The sequence below is a fragment of the Idiotropiscis lumnitzeri genome, chromosome 16 (assembly GCF_059441095.1).
Source record: "Idiotropiscis lumnitzeri isolate Australia: NSW breed Sydney's pygmy pipehorse chromosome 16, RoL_Ilum_1.0, whole genome shotgun sequence".
NCBI classification, from domain to species: domain Eukaryota; kingdom Metazoa; phylum Chordata; class Actinopteri; order Syngnathiformes; family Syngnathidae; genus Idiotropiscis; species Idiotropiscis lumnitzeri.
This window is the reverse complement of record NC_142406.1, coordinates 15,855,332-15,879,830: the sequence shown is the minus strand read 5'-3', so window position 1 is coordinate 15,879,830 and position 24,499 is coordinate 15,855,332. Positions and strand designations below refer to the sequence as shown.

General features: G+C 45.1%; 1 protein-coding gene and 1 long non-coding RNA gene across 6 annotated transcripts in view; both read left to right on the top strand.

Annotated features, from left to right (window-relative positions):
• The first annotated feature begins 261 nt into the window (after positions 1–261).
• znf704 (zinc finger protein 704) lies at positions 262–18,408 on the top strand. The gene is made up of 9 exons (XM_088319390.1): positions 262–680; positions 2,685–2,857; positions 11,873–11,976; positions 12,043–12,311; positions 12,468–12,568; positions 12,637–12,916; positions 13,003–13,134; positions 13,264–13,355; positions 13,430–18,408. Exons 1-9 carry the CDS (start codon positions 405–407, stop codon positions 13,542–13,544), a joined length of 1,542 nt encoding a protein of 513 aa, XP_088175516.1. The 5' UTR covers positions 262–404; the 3' UTR covers positions 13,545–18,408.
• Positions 18,409–18,887: 479 nt separating this feature from the next.
• The window catches only part of LOC148321765 (uncharacterized), a 6,250-nt gene continuing 638 nt past the window's right edge, over positions 18,888–24,499 (top strand). Inside the window, exons 1-5 of one of the 5 annotated variants that reach the window (XR_015847031.1) lie at positions 18,888–19,105; positions 19,423–21,523; positions 21,741–23,240; positions 23,333–24,323; positions 24,390–24,441. This is a non-coding gene — a long non-coding RNA (uncharacterized LOC148321765). Of the gene's footprint in view, positions 19,106–19,422; positions 21,524–21,692; positions 23,241–23,332 lie in introns of all 5 variants that reach the window. The other 4 variants (XR_015847029.1, XR_015847030.1, XR_015847027.1 and 1 more) reach the window with 4 other exon arrangements.

The following is a 24,499-nucleotide window of genomic DNA, read 5'->3' as shown; positions in this document are numbered from 1 at the left end:
TTGCTCCATCGTGTGCATGTAACATGGCGGCCGATCCTGCTCCGCGTTTTCTTGCCGACTTCTCTCCCAGCTAGCGAGGCAGGCAGCGAAAACAAACAGGTCGAGGGGACGAAAAAAAAGCAGAAGCAGGACGAAGATTGGCAGCCGGTTTTGGACGTGGGGAGAATTGTTTTTCTTGTCTTTACCGTGGAACACGACGGCGACGGCGTCCGTTCGAGTGTCGAACCCGTCGACTATGTTCCCGCTTCCGGACGTTTTGTCAGGGCACCCGCTCCTGCTGCTGCTGCCGCCCCTTGACGTTGTTTACTAGCAGAGACGATTCATGCTGTAAAAAAAAAGAAAGAAAGCGAAGAAAAAAAATCCCCCCCACCTCCGGTCAATTCGCTTCGGACACCCGCGCAGAAATGCACACCCGGCGCCTGGTGAAGCGCTCCGTCCTCGGCAGCCGAGTGTATGCGCCGAGCCCGACCGGCGACGGCGCCCCGGTGACCGGAGTGATCCAGGCTGTCAAGCAGGAGAGCGGCGGGGACGCGGCGGCCGCGGGGGCCCGGCGCGGGGGAAACACCAGCAGCGTCTACACGGTGCTCCTGCCGGACGGCAGCCTGAAGGAGTTCGCCGAGGACGAGATCGCCGCCGCCGGCTTGAACCACGCCAAGGGGCCTCTCAGGTCCAGCTTGAAGGTGCGTGCAACGTGGAGGCGGTCGGCGGTGGTGTTGTGGCCGTTTTAGGCGCTTCGTCCGCGGCGCGAGTTGACTGTCAGTAGTCAGGGTGTGATTAACCACGCCGTGCAAAATACCGCGCGAACAAAAAGGCGTGCTGTGGTGACATTTTGGAGCCGTTCTGCAATGTGGCACAAATTGGCTCGACTGCGGGGCCTTGCGCGGCGTTGACGTGCGCTTGTGGGCGGCTGAGCGGAGGCAAACAAACAGCAGCCATTTGGACCCCTGGTGGCCTCACTTGAACACATTTGCAAGCACTTATCCAATTTTAGGCATCCAGTTTAACATAAGATGGCGTCACATTCACTTGTATGCACATAGTTGTTGTTTTGGTCACATGGCGCGATGTAAACAACGCACCCAGGACATTGTTTTAAGCTGAGCTTTCTTATTTATTGCAATCAATTGTTCGACTTTAGGCCTCCCCATTTAGAGAAATTTGCACACGTGTTGCAGTCTCACCATAGTTTGCCTGTTTTTCTTCTTTGTCACGCGGTGCATGATGTAAACGACTCAACGCAGGTCGTAATTGTCATTTGAAAAAATGTCCTGATTGCATTTGGCAGCGTTTTCAAAAGCATTGAAATCAACTGTTTGTTTGGTTTTAATCATCCCATTGAACATAAAAATGGCTCACAATTTGCTTCAAGTTCAACATTTTTAACAACCTCATTGTCTTGAGAAAAGACAAAAATATTTAATATTTTTAAACGGTGGCTGGTTGGATTTTGTTGTTGTAATTTGTCACATGACATGATGTGAGCAACACCCACTCCCAAACTCATTGATTTAATAAAAAAAGAATCAGTAGCTCTATTAGCTATGTTATTTATTGTTAGTCTTGTGCGACACGATGAAGACGAACCCCAGGAAAAGGAAATATTTTTTTAGGTTACATATTAAGTTTCTTAACAGTTGCACTAGTATTAATAAGTTAAATAATACAATGATAAAAGTAAACTACTTACAATGCAGAAATGCTGCCGCCTAGTGGCGATATAGGTATGCCTAATTGGCCTGTCCTGAGAGCAGGCCTTCAAAGGATTTAATTTCGGAAATAAGAATAATTCATACCAAGATAAATATTTACAGTAAAATATCATTTGTTTATGTCAAATTTTAACTTGTTTAACCAGGCTATTTTTTTTATATTGCCGTAAGTTAATGAATTAATTTAATTTCCTGTTCTATGGTTGTCTTCACCCTCCGAGCGGAAGTCTCACCAACTGTCGTGGCATAACTTTGAGCTATATTTTGGCGCAAAACTTCAAATTGTGCATCTTTAGCCTCATTATGTTTACATTTGTAACCGCGGGAAACTAAATAGCCTCTGTGTGCGCGTGCGTGTGCTTGCTTGCGTGAGTGTGTGTGTGTTCGTGTAGTGTGTGTGTGTAGTGTACACAAAAGTGGTTTGCAGTGCACAATGATCACGAGTGTCCCTCCGAGGTCGAAAACAAGCCGTAAAATGAGGAAAAGGCGTGCGTTGTGTGTTTCTTTTGTTGCTTCATGTATGTGCGGCTTGCTATTTTGAACGTGGAAGCTTGTTGTTTGTGAGGGGACGTGGCCGCCCCCTTGGCGCAGCTGCACATGCCAACAAAGCGGGCACCCTCAGGTCAGCAGCGGGTGGCATCCTCCGAGGAATCTGAACGCTTGGCACCGTGCCTGCGCTGTGTGTGTGCGTGCGTGCGCGCTCTTAGCCACTTGTTGACTGAGTCTTTGTAATTTGTCTCGGTGACAAAAGAGGTGTGACTATTGGGATGGGTGGTGGTCATCACAGGAATTTTTTTTTTAATTATACAAAAAAATCCACATGACTTTTATTCACTTGCATATTCAAATTATGATAATTATTTAGAATCTATTGTTTTCTGATTTTTAAGTCTTTTTTTAAATATTACCTTTACGTGTAATACAAGGAAATTTAATCATATTTTAAGTCAGCCTTATTGTTGGAATTGTGCTCAGAGCTCCATAAACGGCTGTCCGGACGGGCACAAAGCGGACGGCCCCGAGGCGGCGGCGGCGGCGGGCGATCACCGTGAAACGAACGGCAAACGAATGGACGCCAGTCGGTCGGTGTCCCTGCTGGAGCAGAAGCGCAAGGTTGTCTCCTCCAGCATCGACGTCCCCCATCCCAGGTAGGCCCTCATTTGCTTCGGGCACTTGTGCAGTTGCCCCACAAAGATTGGTAAATTGCGATTTCATTTTTTTTTTAAAAGAGAACAAAACCCAAAGTAATAACAAAAGTCAGAGTTTTGTTCACTTAGCTTGCTGTGTGTGGGCATGTGTGTGTTTGTTTCATACAAGCAAAGTTCAGCGACTGTTGTGTCAGCGCAGACTGAAGTGATGACGTGTGACATCCACTTTCCATCCCCGTGTGCTCCTCGCGGCCACAACCGTTTTGTGTGTTGAAACGATGACGTCATCGTTCCGCAGTTCCCCCAATAAACGCCGTGCTCCCATCAGTTGCCTGGTGTTGCGTAATAGCCTGTTACTCACTCGCATACATCGTTACCTGCAAGGCCATTTGCTAACCAAAACAGCAGAATATACCAAAGTACTTTAGAATAAACGTCCGGCGTCTCATCACGTGTTAACTTGAGCGGCATCGAGCGGAGCGCGTGGCTTCTTAACGTCACAATGACCGTTTAATATGTGAAATAAAACGTAGCAATTTCCACCCGTTTGTCATTATTCATTATTTTCCAGACTGGCACTTCAAAGCCTCGCCGGCGTAAATCCTAAAAGATCCAAATTGTAAAAAAAAAAAAAAAAAAGAAAAATTATAAATAAAGGACTGCCCGAGCGTGGCCATTATTACCGTAAGATTAAAGAGCCTTGGATCTCCGTTCCTTGCGCACCTGCGACCACACACTCATATTTATCTATAATGGAGGCCACCAGGAAAGGGAGGGGGCGAAATGGGGGTGGGGGCGCTGTTAACAAGGTGAAGGGGGGGTGTCAGAGGATTTTTTCTGGCTCCCGAAAGAATCCTGACCTTGGGGTGTTCAATTGCGTTCTCCAAAAAGTTTCCTTTGTGATAACGACGACTATGACGGCATAGCATTAAAATGTCATCTCCCAAAAATTTATGCTAAACGTCAATAAAAAAAACAAAACGCGTCTTCCTCAGCAAACCTCCATCAATAGGTGCCATGTCCCTTTTGATTGATTTTGGTTCCCGCGTCGATCCAACTTCCAAACGCGTCCTTTGAAATATTTGGATGAAAGGTGGCGCGTCTGCACGAGTTGCTCATTGTGGCACATTTCGGAATTGTTTACGGCACAATTTTTATTTATTTATTTTTTATTTCCTGACTTCAAGCTCCGAGGCAAAGGAGCTCGCTGTTTTTTCCCGACACGCAGGAAGCAGCCAATTGTAACCGGAGCCGAGCAAGGGGTAGCGAGCGTTTTAGCTTTTTGACAAATAGCGTTGCGGCGGCTAATTGCTCGAAAGGCCAAGTGAAGTGCAAGCTCCGCTCGTTCTGCTCAGAAACAAGACCAAAAAAAAAAGATTTGTCGGGGACGAACCGGACGAGCGCTGTGCCGCTGAAATTCAGAGGTCGACTTCTGCTACCTTTTGACCTTTCATGACCACACGCCAAAGACAACGAAAGACTCCAAAAGGCAGCTGGAGTCAACATTTGCCCAAAAACAAAAAAAAAAAAAGTTCCGATAGCGATTGCTATCTCCACGTTTAATTATCCGATTAAATGAAACGTTGGTTGTGCCCCCCCCCCCCACCTCGAAACGATTTACTCGTTAACTTTTCCGACATCTGAGTGCGGCTAAAAATAACCAAAATGTGCTTTTCATTTACGTGCCGCAAATGTGTGTGCAGTGTGCGTTTAAAAAAAAAAAAAAAAAAGGCGAGATTTTTGCTGCGACAATATTACCGTAACTCGCGTCGCTAGCCTGGTTAGTTTCGCAACATTACGTCTATTTTATTTTTAGTTGCCGAGCGAACGCATTCCAGGGAGAAAGTGGCGAGTATAACGCGCCGAAAATCGGACCGGAAATCATCAAGACGTCAGACAAAAGCGCCTCTTGTGCCGCACGACGCGCACCAAACTTTTCCTCCAGGCAGTCTTTGGAGATGACTTCAATTTCGGATCGTTTGGCATCGTCCGTCTTCCGGGACCTCCGCCTCGCAGAAAGAAATTGACATGACGACTCCAAGGAAGCGTTTTTTTTTTTTTTTTTTTGGGTTCAAAACCACAACAGTCGTTCGCCAGATCGCCGGCCAAAGATGCCCTTCATTGAGGAGGAAGATTTACGGCCCCGCCGTGTCCAAAATAGTTGAGCGTGGAGCGGAAAGTCCGGAGCCAAAACGCTCGGGGTTATATTCGGTGAAACCCAAGCCTTTAAATATTCGCTCGCAAGAATTTCGGGAGACGAGACGGTCGTAAATCTGACTTTGTCGTAAACACATTTTCATGCTCCGTGTGATGAATGTTGCGATGAGAGCTTTTTATTTCCATCGATCGATGCATCCGTTTTGAATCGCGAGTGGGGAAATTTAGGACCATCAGTTAAATCTGCAAAAATGTGACAATTTGGTATTTCTGGCTTTTGAATGCAAAAAGTTCTCAAATTATGATCCCTTAAAAAAAATAAAAAAGATGGTGAAGACTCTCCATAACATCCACTAACAACCCAGGCTAAACTTAGCCCGTCTACTGCTCATATTTCACGTTTAGAAAAAGTGTAACATGCCTGTTAAAAAAAAAAAAAAATCATTGCATCCTTGTTGTGGCTGCAAATCAACGTGATGCTTCTTTCTTACCAGATAAGTTGACCCGCTTTTTTTTTTTTCCTTTCCTGTATTATTGCGTCCTGTCGGCAGCGGCGGTATGAATCAATCCGAGGGAAGAACATCAGCGATATGCTAATTTGTCCTACTTGTGTCTGTGAGGGCGGCGCTGTGTGTAATCATGGCCTGCTCGTTATCTATAATGCATAGCGCGTCGGGCCTGCGTCGACGCGATACGGGCCCCTTGGCGCTGATCCATAGTCGCGGGCTTTAATGGAGCGACGACTCAAAGCGCCGCGCCCGGAGAGAAAAAAAAGGCTGGAATTGATTCCATCGACAGGCGCGCGTTGACGCCCCCGTTGGCGGCGTGCACGTTTCCACCAATTGACCAAAACAAAAAAGACGCTCACGTTAGCGGCCGCCTTCCGTCGTAAATCCGCCGAGAGGACTTTGACGCGGAAATGTCGTCGTTCGATTGCGTTTCGATCTCAATTGTTGAATCGGAAGACGAGCAACATTTTTTTGGGTTCTCATACGATTTTTGGGGAGTTTACGAACGGCACAAATAAAATTTTTTATTTTTCCTGACAAATTCAGGTTACGTTGCAGTCATGGTAACAGAATTTCGTCCACGGGTTTTGCAACGTACTCGCAAATACGCAAACTGACGCCGAATATCATTCTGCTTTTTTTCCCTCCGTTTTCGGTTGAAAATGTGACACAAAAAAGTTATCTTTATCTTGTTTCAATTAAAAACTGTTAAAAAAAAAAAAAGAATTTCATTGCAAAATGTCTTGTGAAACAAATGTTATTTTGAGTCATTTTTTATTTAGTTTTATTATTTATAAAAAACAAAACAAAACTGTAGCTTGTCTGCATTCCTGTTTTTTCTCTTGCGCCTCGTTAACACGGCATTGCTGCCACACACACGCGTCGTTTTTGATGAATATCATTAAATTATTGACGGCCGTCGTGGATTAATTATAACAGGAGGTGTCCTAATTTACTCATTCACTGCCATTGACGGCTAAAGACGTCAAAGATCCTTTTTTAAAAAATTTTTTTTAACCCGGCTGGTAGCGAATGAGTTAAGCGCAAAGCGTCGGGTGTCGTCGAGGGCCATTTTTTTAATTGGAGTCGCGCTCCTCTTCATGAATTTTCTCGCCGCTTCGCAGCTCGGGGTGTTCGCTCACCCCAAGTTAGCGAGCGGGCTCGTGCTCAATAATCCGAGTCCGTCGTTAGCCAGCTCGCGTGGCGGCAACTTCCTGACTTTTATGGGCCGCATTTCGTCACCGTCACCCAACAAACGGACTTTGATGTGGATCTTACTTGACGTCGGCATTTTGGAGTCGCGTTTGTTTACGAAGGAGCAGTGAGTGAAGTTTTAATTCAGTTTGTTGGCATTGACATAATTTTTTTTCTTTTGAATCTGCAGCCTCACTCTCTCGTTTTCATTCGCCGTCTGCTTCTCCAGATGCGTCTTTTGGCGGCCAAAGAGAACGTAATGCGTTTAACTCGGCGGCGGTTCAGGCGTTTAATTTCACCAAAGTGAGCCATCGAGCGAGCGAGCGTCGATGCTTTTGCGTGTTTTCCCAAAGCGTGATTTCATCAAGGTTTCATCATCAGATTTCCACCCACGCCCTGTCGTTAATAACGCAGACGTCGAGTTAAAAAGCATGCAACAGATGTCGTGGCGAGCTATTAATTGAAAGTTTGCCATTTGTTGGACGCCACATCAAATGAGCATCTGCTCTGCCTCTGATCTCCATAAATCTTTCCCCGAGAAGACAAGAGCGAGAATCTCCTTTTGCGCTTCGGGTGTCTTTGGTGTCTTTTTTTCCTCGTGAGCGAGCAGCTGAACGGAACGGCTCGGGCAGGAAATTGAACGGCTAATCCGTCATCTGCCGGGCTAGCGAGCTAGCTGCAACGCTTAGTCGGATGTAGCCTATAGCGACGCAACAAAGAAACAAAGTCCGACTTCTCGTGACGATGATGATGATGCCGAAACTTTATTAGCACCGATCGGTTAGTTTGCAACTTTATTTGGTCATGTTTGTCTGATTTTGCAACTTTTGCAAACGTCACGTCAAGCGATTAGGTTGTGAAACTCACTGCCTCCATCTGGTGGTGGAATGTGTGAAGCTCACTTGACGCCATATTTTTTTTTCTTGCGACATAACGTTAAAAACTGACCAATTTATATTTCGTAACTCCAAAAAACTCGCAAGTCGTGCCACCCGTAAGACGAATTTGTCATTCCCATCCCGGTGGAGCCCAAACGGACCTTTTGGCCACCAAATCAGCCGCCGGCGGGCTGGTTATTGTTTTTGCTTCAGGCTGCGCTCGTTGAACTCGACTCCAGTTGGCTCGGGACGCGACTTGCGCAGAGCGTTTGGATCAGGCGGCCGTGCGGTGCGGCGCCATGTCCTGCCAAAACCGAGGGCTTGCATCCCGACTTTGTGCACGTGCGCGTGCGCGTCGCGGCCCCAAAATGGATTTGTTTAGCATCACTGGCTCCCTCTCGGCCCGTCAAAGAGGCCTCTGTTATTTTCTTTCGAGAAACGGAACACCGCTGTTAGCGGTTACCATCACAGATCTTTTTTTGGTGTTTGTTTTTCTCAACTAATCTACATTAATGCAGTCGTGAAGTTGTAATTACAAAAAAATATTTTTACAAAAAAAACACTTGTGGCCCACGAAAATAAAAGAACTTAAATGCAAATGAATGGTAAAAACTTTTTTTCCAATTTCCGTCGTCTCCCGTTGGCGCTCTCCTTTTCTTCAATCTTCTCCATTTCCTCCCCCTCGCGCTCTGGCGTTCTTTGCTGACACGGTCACGCTTCCGCTGTGCGTTGCGTCGCATGCCATAGCGCGCCGCCACATGGTATGCACGCTCATTTGCATGCGGCGCCGCGCTTTACCCGTGACGCAATTAGTGATGTAAATGTGCCAGTCGAAACGACAAAGGCTGTCGTGGCCTACTCTTTTTTTAAATGTTTTTTTCACGCAGATTTCCCGCTCAATTCTGGCATCCGGCATTTGTTCGACGTTTCCTTTTTCGCAGAACACGGCAGCCCCAACGTTAACACGGTTGGCGTGTCAGAAACTCATATGGCTACGCAATCAACTGCATTTAGGAAAAAAAAATGCAAAAATGGGACCTTTTGGGATTCCTCTTGACGTCGAGCCTCCCAAAACCTTTGACGAGTTGCAAAGGAAACATTTGCACCCGGCCTGGCATTCGCTTGACATCACTTTCAGCCGAAACTCTCGCGTTGATGTCTTCGCCGCATCTTTACTGCTCATTCCTTAACATCAAGCCACGAAGGACAAAGGACGGGAGAGAGCGAGAGCAGGCTGGGAGGGGGGTCGGGGGGGTCACTTCCTCTCCTATTTACCTCTGGAGCCGAGCACGTTTAGCCTCTTCATTTACTCGCTTCACTGAGCCTCTTCTCTTTGATTAGCTCGCCGCCGCATCATATAGATCGAGCGCCCCCACCCTTCCCCTAAAATCAAAGCCGGTTGACGGCCAAAAATGGAGGGGGTGGCGGTGGGGGGGATTATTTACCGATGATTTGCGATATAGGTCGCCGTGATTGTCATCGTTGTTGCCTTTGTTCAACGCGGCATGTGGAATCTCGCCAACACTTGCCTTGTTTTTCATCATCACCTGCTGCTCCGGTGGACAAAGAGGAGACCCTCACGTGTGTGCGTGCGTGCGTGTGTGTGCGTGCGTGTGTGGTTGCACCAGAGGCAAACCGCCCAGGAAGAGCTCCAACACGCCACATATAGGACGTGCACGTGACTTGATTTGGGCCATGAAGGCGCCCCAATGTATAGCGGAAGTGTAGGGCACACACGGCTTCTCAAGTGTGTGTGTGTGTGTGTGTCAATCATCTCAAGGTAAAGCGCAATGAAGAGAGCACATCATTTCCACCTTATCTGGCTTGCTCAAGGGGGTTACATGGTGTGTGCGTGCGTGGGTGCAACAATAAAAAAAGAAGGACCAATATGATGTACCGTCACAATCGCTCCTCACTTCCTTTCATGTACGCTAGTATTTTATTTTATTTTTTTTGCATACACACATGCTCCACTCTATGGAATCCATTAAAAAAAAATCGGCTGCAGTGTCACACATGGCAAAAAAAAAATGCAATCTGTTGATCAGAAACAAGAAAAGGATTTGTCCATTTTGCACATTTTTTTTTGATAGTCAAAGATAGTTTGCATATAAAAAAAAAAAAAAATGACGCTTGACATTCTGGTTTCATTTGTTTGTTGCGAAAAAAGGATGCTCTCATACACGCGGTGAAAACTTGAGCCCGTAGCTGTCGGCGGCACCTGTCTAAAACCTGGCGCGCACCCCCATGTTTGGCCGCCAGCCACGGGAAGTCCAACAGACGCAACTTTTTGGTGTGAAAAGGACGATTTTCCGTAGCGCGCTCGACTTTTGATGGCATCAAAATATGCGACCTGGGAGGTTAGATGGCGGCAAAGCTGTTTGAAGATTTTTTTTATTTTTAAGAAAAATAAAATTGCCGTTAAGCAAAAAAATTGCGAGGCATTTTTTTCGGTGTACATTCCCCCCTCCCCTCGGCAATCGTCTGGCCGCGGAGTGAGCGGCGGTCCGCGTTGGAGGGGCGGGCGGGGGAATTCCTGTAATCCAGCGCGGCGCTTCGTGGCTGTCAGGTTCGCCAATTTGACATATAGTGTTCGTAAGCTAAAAGGAGAGACACCCAGCTCAAGTGGAGACAGAAAGGTTAAACAAAGTTTATTTGACAACTTTATCTTCCTTCTGTTCCTCGATGCTTTTCACACATTCCCTTTTATAACATCGGGGAATCAGATTACACTCAAGGGTGGTACAGTTCGTCTTCTCAAAAGCTGGTTCAGTCCGGTTTATCATTGGGGTGTCGCCATGGATCGCAGCTGACTTTGACGTCAACATCCTTTATCAGGACCCAGTTGCTTGCTTCAGACTTCGATGCCAACTTATCAGGGCTCTTCTGGATGTTGTTTACTTCTGAAGAAGTGCCACCGTCACACTGCAAACACTCAGCATAGTTCACTATATTAAACTGCAACATGTTATATGCACTACATATTAAAATAAGCTGCATCACGGCAAATGTATAATAACCTCTTAATATTATTCTAACAGTGGCCTTCATTAGAAAATGATTGATCGCCGTGAGGCCGACTCGGAAAGCGGAGACACCTGCCGTTCTTTTTGGCGTGCACTGAGATTGACCTCACCAAGTTTGCTTGGAGGCACTTTGGAGGGGGGGGGGGCATCAGGCGTGTAAGCTAAGTTTCCACACAGCGCGACACGTTTCCAAAGGCTTCTTCTTTTCCCGCCACTGTAAGCGTTAAAGTCACCATTTAGTGTCCACCAATCGATGGGCGCCATCGTGTTTGTCTCGCAACACTCGCAAAAATGTGGACAGAAACGTTCAAATGTGAGCCCCATTTGCCGGAAAACGTTGGCCGCTTCCGTCGTCGTGTTCTTGATTTCCGAGTGCATCCGACGCACACGTGTGTGTCATAACGTGACGCGCTCGCTCGCACCGACTGGTGTCAATTATCCACGAATCGAACGTCCCGCCACCTCTCCACTGCGCCGTCCAATCTTCTCACGTCTTCCAAACCATGAAAGCGTCCTTGACCTTTGAGCTCGTGTTGCGACGTACAACAAACGCACACAGGGAGGGTTAAACGCTCGCACGACGCTCGCATGTGTTTTGCTTGAAAGTCGAAACAAAACGCTGGTGGTCTTGCAGCACACACACATCTGCCTCCCTTCCAGAAGCTTCTTTGAAACCTCCTTTTGTTGTACCTTCAAGTGCATGAGCAGCAATGACAAAGGTCCGACGAGCTCGAGCTAGAGGAAGAGACGCGAGGGAAGGAGACAAAAGGGAGAGAGGTAAGAGAAGAGGAAACAAAGGTGGATGAGGTAGGAAAGGAGACAAAAGGGGTGAGAAGAAAGGATCTGAGGTGAGGCAGAGTGGAGGAGGTAGGAATGGAGAAGAGAGCAGAAAAGGTGGAGAGAACAGAGAGGAGGAAGACGAGGGGGAGCAGAGGAAGATTGCAAGAGGTGCTGACAGGTGAGACAAAAAAGAAAAGTAGTCAACTGGTCAGAGGGGAGGAGGTGAAAAAGGGAGGAACGGAGGAGGGACAAAAAGGGGGGGGGAGTACAGAGGCAAGAAAGGAGGAGGAAGTAAAAAGTGGAAGAATAAATGACGAGATTTAGGTGAGGGAAGGAGGAGGAGGAAAAATAAAAGTCCACGTGCACGATTTGCCAGCGAATCCTCCAAAAGCGATGGCGCCATCTAATGAACATGTTTGGGTATTTCAGCTGCTTGTGCAAATGTTCTTTATTTCCGCGTTGCTCACCCAGGCGGTCGGAGGACGAAGTGGACATGGACAAGGTGACGGCCGCCATGGTTCTCACCAGCCTCTCCACCAGCCCGCTGGTCAGGAGCCCGCCTGTTAAAGTCAGCGGTAAGCTAACCCAAGCCGTTCGCTAACCAAAACAGCAGCACGTGAAGATGTGGTTACCTCCCTCAGAGGCTCTGAGCAGCTCATGGAAGGAGAACGGCTCCGCGGGTCCCTTCGCGCCGTCCAGCAACAGCTCATCGGGCGGCTACTGGAGTTGGTCGGCGCCCAGCGACCAGTCCAACCCGTCCACGCCGTCGCCGCCCCTCTCGGCCGACACCTTCAAGCCCTTCCGGGTGCCCGGCGGGGGCCCCCCCACCGTGGGGGCCGAGGACCCCAGCCTGGAGGAGACGGACGGAAGCAGCCTGCTCTTCGATGAGCCCATACCACGCAAGCGCAAGGTGGTCGCCCATCCATGCTAATGTTAGCCACGTTACAATGCTAAGCTAACTAGCTAGCCAGTAAGATGTGTGAAGCAGCTAAAACGGCAAACTTATGTGACAAGTCCGCTTGAAAATTCCAAAATTCTCAGCTAATCAGCCATGTTTCCTTTGCAGAACTCCATGAAGGTGATGTTCAAGTGCCTGTGGAAGAACTGCGGCAAAGTCCTGAGCACCGCCGCCGGCATCCAGAGGCACATCCGCACCATCCACTTGGGGTATGGACCCACTTCCTGTTTGCCGAGCTCATTTCCCGTTTGCTAAAGTGACATTTTGTCGCTTGCAGGCGAAACTGCGACTCCGACTGCAGCGACGGCGAGGAGGACTTTTACTACACCGAGATCAAGCTCAACACGGAGACGGCGGCCGAAGGCCCGAGCAGCCTGTCGCCCGTGTCGCCCTCCGTTCTGACCCCGCCCCCTCAGCCGGATGCCCTCGGGGCCACGCCCCTCCCCCTGCCCCTGCCCCCGCCCTGCACCAAGGAGCCTCACTCCGGCGGCACCACGCCGCTCAGCCGCTCGGCGCCCAGCGCGCTCTACCTCATCCACGCCGACCACGCCTACCAGGTGAGGATGGCCGCCAAAACGCAACCGACCCAACCTTAATTTGCATCGCACTTTAACGGCGTGACCCCGCCCCCGCCCACCGTCAGGCCACGGCCCCGGTGTCGATCCCTTCCAACGGGGCCACCGACCCGGCGGCCTCCTACAGCTTCACACCCACCAATGGCTCGAGTTTCAGCATCTCCTGGCAGTCGCCGCCAGTCACCTTCACCGGAAACACGGTCAGGAAACACACACGCACATTCGACTTGAAGAAAAACGCGCTGCCTCACATCCACGCATCACACTCAGATGTGCTGATGACATTTTTGGGGTTTCATTGAGAGGTTGAGCGTGTGCGCCCCCTGCAGGTGTCGCCCAGTAAGAGTCAGAGCTTCACCGAGCAGCGTTCCCAAACCATCGCCGTCCTCTCGTCGCCGCCCAGAGCCACGACTGCCCTCAGGTACCGACCGCGCCCTTTTTCTTCACTCCCAAAACAAAAGGATAGATATTATCCCTTTTTTTTTTTTTTTGCAGTCGTAAAGTGCGTGGCGAAGGCAAGAAGTGCCGCAAAGTGTACGGAATGGAGAACCGCGACATGTGGTGCACCGCCTGCCGCTGGAAGAAAGCCTGCCAGAGATTCACCGACTAGACGGACGTCGGGCGACGAGCCTCGTTCTGCATGCGTTCTCTCTTCACATCAAAATCGCAACTGTCCGGCTCCGCCCCCAACGCCGACATCACTCCATTCCAGCAGGTGGCGCCCACGCAGGACCTCTGTCTCGTCATTCCCACTTTTGGGGGAAGAGCAGCTGAAAAACTGTAAGGAAAAAAATGACACTTTTTTTTTTTATTCTTGTCTATTTGATTTGTATTTTTTTGTGTGTGTTTTGCAAAGTTTTGCAACGGAAGATCCTAGCAAAAAAACAAAACAAACAAAAAAAACACTTGGTTCTATGTCCAAAAGAAGAAACACTCCTTTGCTAGCTCACAGTTTTTAGTCTTCATCTCGTCCCCTCAAGCGGAGAACTCATTTGGTCATCATGGAGGAACTTAAGGAACTTCGATCTTTATCCTTTTGTTTTTTTTTTTTTAAACCAAGGAACATCCGAAGCGTCAAACCCTCCAAAAAAGACCAACAATTATTTTGCCGGACGTGAACTTTTTTGCTGGCGTTCTGAGAGAAAAGTAAGGAACAAAGTGGAGGAACATGATGATGCCTTCGTCTTATTCATCTTGTATTTTACGTTTTGTAACGTTCGGCCTTCGTAAACTGAACTTTTGTTTCGCCGGAAACTGTCCCAAAAAAAATGAGCAAACTTCTCCGCGAGCATTTTAAGGAAAATTTGGGGAACAACGGGGATGTTTTGTCAGGTTTGGATTTTTAAAAAAAATAAATTTTTAATGGATCGTCGCAAAAAAAAAAAAACTTCTCTGCAAGTTAAGGAAAAGCCTGCAACAGCGTCGATGTTTTCTCATTTCATGTTTTCCATTTCAAAGCAACTTTTCGAGTTGTTTCTCGCCAGCATCACGTCCTCTTTTTTTTAAACGCCGCCAAAAAAACATCCGTTTCGTTTTGTTTCGTTTTGTCTTCTGCTTTTGTTTGACTTTTTTTTTTTTTTTTTTAAACAATCACCAGCATCGTATCTTCTTGTTACTTTTGGAAAGTTCGGCTTTTGAAAAAGGAAATCCATATATTTAAAAAAAAAAAACAAGAGCAGTTTTTGAACAAAGTCCTTTGCAAGATTTCATTGTCATCCTTTTTTTTTTTTTTTTTTTTTTTTTTTTAGAACAATTTTGCATTTTTTACAATTTTACTGGACGGTTTTCCTTTTTATTTCTTTGATCAGCTCATTCTGGACTTTTTTATTCATTTCACGTTGCAACCAAAATCTTGTTTATTTTGTTTCGTAGCATTTTGTTACACTTCCATGTTTACTCTTTTTATTTTATTTTTTTTTCTTCTTTGATGAAACCAAGACTGACCGACAAAAATATGTAAAAATGAAAACTTCCTAAAAAAAAAAAAAAAAAAACCTACTCCAGCCCTCCTCCTCGCAATGGTTCTTTTGTTGTTATTTTTTTGGTTTTGTTTGTGCATTTCGATGCAAAACAACGGAGGAGGGCCTCCAACCAAACGCAAGGCACTTAAACACAGCACTTGCTCCTGTTTTCTGAAAATATGTGGACGTTACAAACGGGGGAAAAAAAACTTTAAAAGTTTTGTAGCTTGGGTGGAAAAAGCACTTAATTTTTTGGTTGATTTTTTTGTCGTTAAATGTGCAGCATTATTTGGTTCCTTTTGTGCTGTTTTTTTTTTTCATTGTCGCTTGTTGATGGGAAAACTTTGTAAAGCCCAAAAAAATGTTTACAAATTTTTGCTTTTTTTTTTTTTCTTCAAGCAATGTTACTAATCCTTTCCCCAAACTTTTTAATCCTATTTTTGCTCTTTTTTTTGGTTTATTTGTGTTGCGCCACCATTTCCCCCCCCCTCATGCTCTTGCTCGCTGGATTGACATCTTGAAGGACGTCCCGGTAAATCGTGGGCTGAAACCGGGCCACGGTGCTACGTTAGCCGCTAACCCGCTAGCGGCGCAAATCCATTCCGCGTCAATTCGCAAAGTCGGAGTGTCAAGATGGAGGTGCTATTCCCGCCGTTGGCTGCCATCTTGCACTAACATGAAAAGAAAAACCGCGTGAGCTTGACTCCGAGATTATCACGTGTACACCGCTTGGCGTTACCTCCGCCAAGCACGAAAAAAAGGTCAGAGAGAAAGTAAAGCACACATTTTTCTCCTTGGTTTCGTAAAACTTTGGCAGCCCAAACGAAACGTGGTCAGTGTTACAGTCCGCTCGCATCGGGGCCAATGCAGTCAAATGCCGAATCGATTGTTTGTTTCGTGCTCGCTAGCTGACAGGGTGACGCAAAAACTACCTAGGCGATTTTTAAGACATTTTTCGGTGGGGTTTCGGCTGTGAAACGATTTCAAAAAAAGATGCTCATGCAATAATAACTTATTAGTATCACTCGTTTTCAAGAAAATCTTCAAAATATTAGCGTTGTTGCCAGCGAGATTTTGAAATTCACAACCTTACTGATTGAGTAAAAGATTTCCTGTCAAAAGCCCCCATCCAAACATTTAAAAAAAAAAAATTTATTATTTAGCTCCTAGATTTACGCTAAAACTACCTAAGAGATTTTGACAAAATTGTGTTGCGGGATGGCACGTTACTAGCGTGATGTCGTTATATTTTGGCCTGAGCTGAAAAAAAAAGGTGTGCACACAGGAATTTTTCTTTGACTTTTTATCATTTTAGCAGACTTGTCATTTTTCAAGCTTCGACCTTCAAATGAGAGCTTTGAGGATTAAAAATGTTCTTTGGGGAGGAGGAATTACCAATGTATCAAAATAGCAACGGAACAACGAACTCGCTTGGCAGAACCCGCTAAGCTGAATACCAAGAATGCAAAATGGCGTCGTCGTATGTTGACAGTTTGATAAGCTCGGCTAACAAGTGCTGCCACTTGTTAGCCAAAATGCTCAACAGTGCAGCTTAGCTAAGCTAACGTGTGGCAATGTTTTATGTAGAGCAGATTTTTTTTTTTGGTTTTAACAAGCAACAAAACAGATTTCTGTGAATTTTACATATAGAACAGGGTCACGATCTACAGTAAATTGCGATCGAAACACGACTCAACAGGAATCTTCGGTTTGCCGAAACAATGACGACGTTTTGGGATGAATTTTTGCGAGAGATTTGATCGGGATTTCTAATTTCCGATTTTTTGCTTCAATAATATGGAAGGTTACTTCACACTTAATTCGTTCATCGGTGTATACGAGAAAAAATTGAAGGTTGAAGATAGCCACGCTTGTCTCCATGGCAACCATGTGTGACAGACAGCACGGGGGCGGGGCTTTTGGCCATTCCCCTTTTATCTGTAAACTAATGCTAGCGCCGTTCGCTAACATAAATTTTGGATTCCCGAATGTGCCTTGATTGAACTTCCAGAGCGGATTTCTCCGGAATGCGGCGGGAATGTTTCCAGGTTGGGTTTTTAGTTTCCGAAAGACGGCGGGACTTTTTTCTACGACATTTTTCCGTGTTGTTATTGAACAAAAATGCTGTGCTTGCTGTTTTTTTTTTATTTTTAACTTCACATCCCGTTTTTTTGTGTTTTCCCTTCCTTGACAAGGGCTTGTACATATAATTCTGATGTCTGTGTTGTGGTACCATTTATTTTCCTGGGATTGTTGGAATAATCACAGAAAGCCTCACAGCGCGTCCAACAGCCAATCAGATCGTCCGTTTTAACGTGCAGCCGTAAAGGACGATGACGTTTTTAATGTCGGACGTTTGTCATAATTTTTGAAGAACATTTGTGCAGCTCATGAATATGCAACCCGGACGATCTTATTGGCCAACTCTACAATCACGACCTCAAGAATTCAACACACATGTGGTGTAAATATGCTAACAATACGGATTCTTTTCTGAGAATTGCCTATGTCGCATGTGCATGTTAACGCGTTGAAATTAGTTACGAGACGTTGTGATGTGTTGTCCATGTTACAGATTCGGGAGCAAAAACTGACACAATCTTCATTGTAAAATGTTGTTCGCGTGAATTTTATGATTTACGACCAAATCCATATTTCGTACAATTGCCAACATTTGGAAATAAGAGCATTTTTGATTCCGGCCGAGATCATGAAAATCAAGTCATAAAGGCATTTTGCCAAATCTGTTGTTTCATCTTTCAAAACAATGTTCGCGTAGGTTAATTTAGCAACACATTGAAATGTTATCTTGTTCAAAAAATTCAATGTGACACCAAATCTTCCATTTCCATTCTTAACAATCATTACAAGATATTATGCTAATTTATCTTAGTTTAGCAGAGACAGAATTATTTTCTTCATTTCTTGGTTAATCTCTTTCCGTTTGCATTCCTATCTTTTTTTATCCTTCAACATAGTTACCTTAGCATAGCATCGATGGAATCACTATTTTTATTTGATGAACAAAACAGTGGCTAAAGAGTCCAATCGCTTTTTTTTTGCTAACAAGAAAATTACGATAGCACGAAAAAGCTAACACAAAGGAGTCATTTCTAAGCTATTCTTTATTTGTTGTTATAAACAGCTCCACTTAAAGCACTTGCAATATAAACAAAAATGTATATATCAAAGTATATATGTATCTCAAATAGTACTCTATTGCACCCAGTTTTTTTTTTTTAATTATCATAATCCAATTAAATATAAAGATGAATCCATACACACTGACTGTTAATTCCTGTCATTTTAATTTAGATTTTTTTTCACATATATATATATATATATATATGTATATATGATAATACTCTGTATAAATGTGTTTACTGACACTTGTGTTGGTTCTGGTGCTGTTGTTGCTGTTTGTACCTTTTTTTGCCATGTGACGTCACAACGGTGGGGATTTTAATACAATTAAATAAGTTTGGTTTCTTTGCTGGCAGCTGTTTGTTAAAAGTGGTGTCACCAGTGTGTTTTTTGTCCAACTTTATACACGCAATTAATCACTGCTTCCGGGAAATAGACAAGACACATTTCAATCTCAGTGATACTGTCAAGCTCGTCCATACTGGCAATAGACGGGCCCACGTTTTTTTTTTGTCAACAACACTGTTCTCCAGGAAATAGACGTAACTGAAAGCTAGCTTCCTCGCGAGAACGGCCACACTGCATTGTTAGCGCGTCCCCTGCAGGAAATTGGTTGTCATTGCATCCTCCACTCTTCTCTTACGCTGGCGTCATCTTCTGAACGTACTTAACCCCTATTACACAGTCGTTTAAGTCAAATTTATTCGTATGAGCCTTACGCAATAAAAATCCTCCCAACTGGCCAAAGAAACCCCCCAGATTTTATTTTGGAAAAAAAGGAGCACAGAGGAGGAGGAGGGATCTCCCTTCCACAACAGCCTGGCACTCAACATTTCGGTTGAACCTGATGACGTCAGAGGCAGGCGACAGCATGTTTCGTCATTGAGGTGTGTCTAACCTCACCTGGTCTGTTATTGATTTTTTTTTTGTGCTATCTGAATGCGTAGCAAATGGCGACAATAGCTCGAGAAGTTGAAAATGTGTGCCCAGTGACAAATGGCGAGCTGTCTCTCTCTTCGCTGCGTGCAACTTCCAAGCCAAGCAAGCTTCGCGGCGTCAGCAGCAGGTAAGCGTTAAAGCCCACAACATTAACTTAGCATATTGGTCAAGCTGCTTGTTTTGGAGGAGGACAGACACCTGCTTCATAAGATACCCTGCGCTGATTTGTGTTCAAGCATCCCCCTCTCACAATGACAATGAGGTCGATATGTCTTACCAAGATGCATGCATGCACACATTCCACAAGTATAGTTCATATTGCAAACATTTGTTAAATGCTGACCGAGCTAACGAAATGTTTTTTCAATTATTCAGTTATTTCGTTAGTTTTCATTCACTAAAATAACCTTCTGTTTTCAAAGACAATAAACTGTATTTTTCCAGCCTGGAACAGACCTCCTTGCCTGTCAAAGGAAATGGATGGAGGAGTGTGCGAAGAGAGGGGTCACATGCCAGTCCAAATAGTTGCCTCTGGGACCACAGTCTTGCCAGCAAATATTTTCGACCTCCTCTTATGACGACTCGTTTACCAGTTGGACTCTCTTATCAAAATTGGATATGTTGTGGACAACCCAACAGAAGCTGCTGATGTGTGGATGTTTCTTCAGAGGTGCGTGTGTATGGCATTGCCGCACCCTCTGATGTCTTGTTTGAAAACACTATCCATTCTAGATTGGTTGTTTTCACCAAAAGATCAGTCGGACACATCACTAGTAACTAGATTGTTCATTTTTAACCGTTTTTTTTTTGGTTAATCTCCTCCTTTTTTAGGGTGAACGTATGGGTGTGAAAGTGCGTCATGACTGACTATTGTCTATACAGTAAATGTGACACTTCATCTTCTCAGTCATTAGCTGCTGAGAATATTCATCATCATCCCACATTTCTGCTCGCGCCGAAATATGACTTTCTCATCCTTCGTCGTCGTCTTGAGCTCCGCCGATTTGTTTCATTTCAAACATCAAAGTGTTTTTCACATTATACGCAGTATGATTTCATGTGCGGCGCCTCCGTACACTGTTTGCATAAGAGCATTTGCAAGAGAAAAATAAGAAGCGAGATGATGTGGAGTGGAAATAAAATTGCGGACAAAAGTATTGAGACAAGAATGAATAATCGGCTGGACATTTGTTCTCATGGAGGACTGAAAGTGCCAAAATTAAATATTTAATTCAATAAATCAGATAAATAAATAAGTGCACGATTAAATAATGACATAAGTGTCATTATTTAAACATTTAATATATGAATTAAATGTGGAATTAAATAAATCAATGTCATTAATTAAATTACCAAAGATTATTCTTATTAAAATTATTATTTTTGTATTTCATCATTTCATAGTGCAGTGTTTCGTGAATTTTTATTATGTGTAAAACTTGCCCTCAATCAAATTTATTTAATTCCAAATTGAATGAATGAATGAAAAAAATAATTCCTGCAATTGTATTTAAACATGTCATGGTGTATTTATTTTGGCACTTTCAGCCTGCCCTAGTTTCTGGATGTGAATGGATTTGCTTCTATACTGTTAAAATGTCTGATTTTGTATATTTTTGGTTTTGTTCTCTTCTCATGTTATATTGACAAAGGAAATGTTATTTAATTGTAAAATTAAATATTCCGTTTTTTTAATTAGTGTTCGAATAATATTTAGAGGTTATTATACATTTGCCATGACGCAGCATTATTTCAATACATGGTGCGCATGACATGTTGCAAATTAGTGGAGTGGACTATGCTTGAGTGGAGGTACAGGAGGACACCTTTACTGCAGAGAGGTGTCACTTCTTCAGAAGTGAGGATGAAGTAAACAATATCGTAAGGAGCCCTGATAAGTTGGCATCGAAGTCTGAAGCAAGCAACATCGTGCTGGGTCCTGATAAAAGATGTTGACGTCAAAGTCAGCTGCGACCCACGGCGGCACGCCAATGATAAACCGGACTAAACCAGCTTTTGAGAAGACGAACTGCACCACCCTTGAATGTAATCTGATTTCTCGAAGTGTAATCTGATTCCTCGATGTTATAAAAGGGAATGTGTGAAAAACATCGAGGAACAGAAGGGAGATGAAGTTGCCAAATAAACTTTATTAACCTCTCTGTATCCACTTGAGCTGAGTGCCTCTCTTCTTTCAGCTATGAACCCTATATGTCAAATTGGCGAACCTGACAATTAGGAAACACAAATCCAAAACAAATTTCGAGTCGTATTTTCTGTTTTCATTTTAAAAACAAAAATGTGGCAACAATTTTTATGATTCTTTATTTTTTTTAAAAAAACAACAAAATATGTGGTCACCGGGTGGCGCTCGTGTGCAAAAGTCCGGTGAATTACTAGTGGAAGAAGAAGGCTTGGATTCGATTGGATTGGCGGACCGGACGTCAGGCCTAAAGCACAATCGAAGACAGGTGTGGAGGAAGCGAATCATCAAGTACAGGCCGCAAGCGCGGCAAGATGGCGTCGGACCGCGTGACCGTCCTCAGTTAAGTGAACACACGAGCAAATGTTTGTCGTTTGCCGTTTTGCTTCTTGCATGATTTGCACCCTTGAGCACAGCACGTCACAATTCACTTCCTTTTGTTTGATTTAGCACATTATTCCCTTTCTTTGGTGCCGGGCTTTCAAACGTTGTTTTGTTTGTTTTATCGTAGCATTTTATACCATCGCTCTGAGGTGCACCTTGGACCATTTGCCTGCAGGTCGATTGGAGCCAGGTGAGGACGAAGCTAATCGTCAAGAACAGGCCGCAGACGAGGCAAGATGGCGTCGGACCGCGTGACCGTCCTCAGCTAAGTGAACACACGAGCAAATGTTTGTCGTTTGTTTGCCATTTTGCTTCTTGCATGATTTGCGCACTTGAGCACAGCATGTCACAATTCACTTCCCTTTGCTTGATTTTGCACATTGTGCTTTCTATTCCTTGCAGCGCTTTTAAAATGTTTTTGTTTGTTTTTAATGCTGGCCAGCTCTTTTTGCTTTGTGTCTTAAGTGTCGTAAATTACACATTTGATGACTTTGTTCTTGAAGTGAACTGTTTTTTTTTTACTAATTGTTGCTGTGTTTGACATATGATGCATTTTATTTCAGGTGCTATAAATAACCTTTTTTATTTTTGACTTCCTTCTCTGGTCTCATGACGTTTACTGTCATGGTAAAAAAGAAAAATATGGTTTTGTCCCATTCACCTCATCTGAACTTTTTTTTTAATCATGGGCTGAAGTATTTATTAGATGTGCAATTTCCTTGTCATTTGTTTTTTTTTTGCAAACTTGTGAATGTGATTTTTGTCTAATGCTTGACGCAGGTTGTCAATACTTCACATTAAAAACCTTTTTTGCGCCAACTGCAATCAAAAATTGCGACTTTATTCTTCCATTGCCGGTTGATTTATGACCATCGTGTACCTCGCAACCGTTCATTTCTCCAATTTCCGGTCGGGGAACACTTTGATCCGATTTGGACCACAACTTGGACTTGTAACTTGACTCCTTTTGCGGATCATCTGTCCAATTTGAGGTAAGTTTTGTCAAAAAGAAAAATTGTACCGTCTTATTGTGCACGTGTCGCGTTAAAATGAAGAGTTAAAGTACCGTTTAAAAGTATTTTTGGAGATTTACACGTTTGGTTTGATGGTTTTTCGCTAAAGTCGGCCACCAAAACGTATTTGCCGTCATAAATACGATGCATTATCTCGACGGCTTTCAACCGTGCGTTTTCTTTAGCAAGCGCCGATCGAGTTCGTATTTGTCATCCAAAATGAACGTGTCGGGATATCAACTTAACTTCTCTTGTTTCTCTGCAGAGCTGAAAATGAACGCGGCAGCCTTCAATACAAAGCAAGCGGGAGGACCTCGGACCAGCGGAAAATAAATTGGCGTCAAGTTTCAGCTCCTGCGTGACATTTCTGGACACCGAATTCACGGGAATGTCTGCTCTTGTCTAAAGTGTTTTCTTTTTTTGTCCCTCTCCGTCTTTGCCGTACTGTGTAATAAAATAAAGTTGGTCGTTCACAAGTAAGGGTGCGTGCGTGTTTTGCAGGCTGGAAGACTCCGTCATATTGCTCGACACGATCCTCTCCTCTCTCTCTGTGTTTCAGGATTGTGGAGCCACCGGATTTGCTGAGGGGCAACAAGAGGACCTGGACCAGGGTCACGAGTACATCCGCAAGTGTCGGGAGGCGGGCCGAACTGCTCCTCCTGGTATTCCGTCTTGAGTTTGCCCATGACTTGTGCATGACATGGATTTGATTGACAGTCACTCTTGGACTTGTCCCCCCCCCCCGCCTCGCCAGGTTGTCGTAAGGCGGGATGGTCCGAGAGGCGCCGAGACCCACCGGCCGACGGTTAAAATTCTACACGTGCGCAATCCAGTGAGCGGCACGCCACGAATTGCACATTCTGCCTTTTGCAGGACGGACGATGGAACGCCACAAAGTTGACGCTCCAATCAGGTCGCTGACTCGCCCGCCACCTTCCTTGGATGTTTTGACCTCGTTCGACAGGTCCAGGTCTCGAAGAACTGCTCGTGTGGAGTCTCGGTGCAATGTTTGGATTCCCGAAATGGAGTCTGTTGTTTTGCTCGACATTGTGTCATGTTGCCGTCTCCGTTGCAGCCCGCTCATCCCGGAAGGGGATGGGTCCCTCGCGCTCCGGTCATTTTTCCAGGTTTCTTCCGCCAAGCCCGCTCAAACGGGCTCTTTTGGAGACTCTCTTGTGAATAAAGGACGATTGCAAATGCACTTGACTTGTTGCAGGATGGAGGCGGAGAAAGGACAAAAGCACCGGGATGAAATTTGTGTGCTTGTTTCGTAGGGTGGAAGAGGAAAGGCTGGACAAAGGTCACAAAACCGACGGCCATTGACTAAAAAAAAAAAAGGACGTCGTCGGGTGGAGGTCACCCAATTTTGGACTTGCAGGAAAAGGAGTCGTTCCACAAATGAAGAATAAAGTGGAATGTGTCCGAGGGGCGCTTGCAAATGGTGACCAGGAGGGGGCAGTGTAGCGAGCTTTGTGCTTTGTGCTTTGCCTTGGTTGAGTGTAGCGAGGGAAGCTCGTCGTCGTTTTGTGCTCGGAAAGGTCTGACGGTGATGAGGGCAGGTATGGAGTGTGTTTTTCGAGCCGATGGTTGGACTCGTGTCACTTGAGTGCTTTTGGCAAGAAATGTTGGCGTTGTTTGGCTTGTCTGGATGCAGAGCAGCTTTTGCTTTGAGGAAGTCACTTTGCTTTCGTGTCGGTTGGTTTCAGGATTGTGGACCGGCGCCACCAAGAGCAAGTTGGACCAAGGTGAGGAGTACATTGACCAATAAAGCCACCCGCACTCGGTCGATGAACTGTCTTATTTATTTGCAGGGTGACGAGGACGCCGGTTGGGACGGGAGGCATCGTGGAGAACCTGAACATGGTTATGAACACTCGTCTTGAAAAATGAATCAAAAAAAGCCGAAGCTCCCAATAATGTT

What these genes read in the sequence shown, in the direction of transcription:
- znf704 (XM_088319390.1), top strand. Translation starts at nt 405, where the DNA reads ATGCACACCCGGCGCCTGGTGAAGCGCTCCGTCCTCGGCAGCCGAGTG. An exon ending in CCATACCACGCAAGCGCAAG is followed by an intron (nt 12,312 to 12,467) that starts GTGGTCGCCCAT and finishes TTTCCTTTGCAG; the next exon opens with AACTCCATGAAGGTGATGTT. An exon ending in AGAGCCACGACTGCCCTCAG is followed by an intron (nt 13,356 to 13,429) that starts GTACCGACCGCG and finishes TTTTTTTTGCAG; the next exon opens with TCGTAAAGTGCGTGGCGAAG.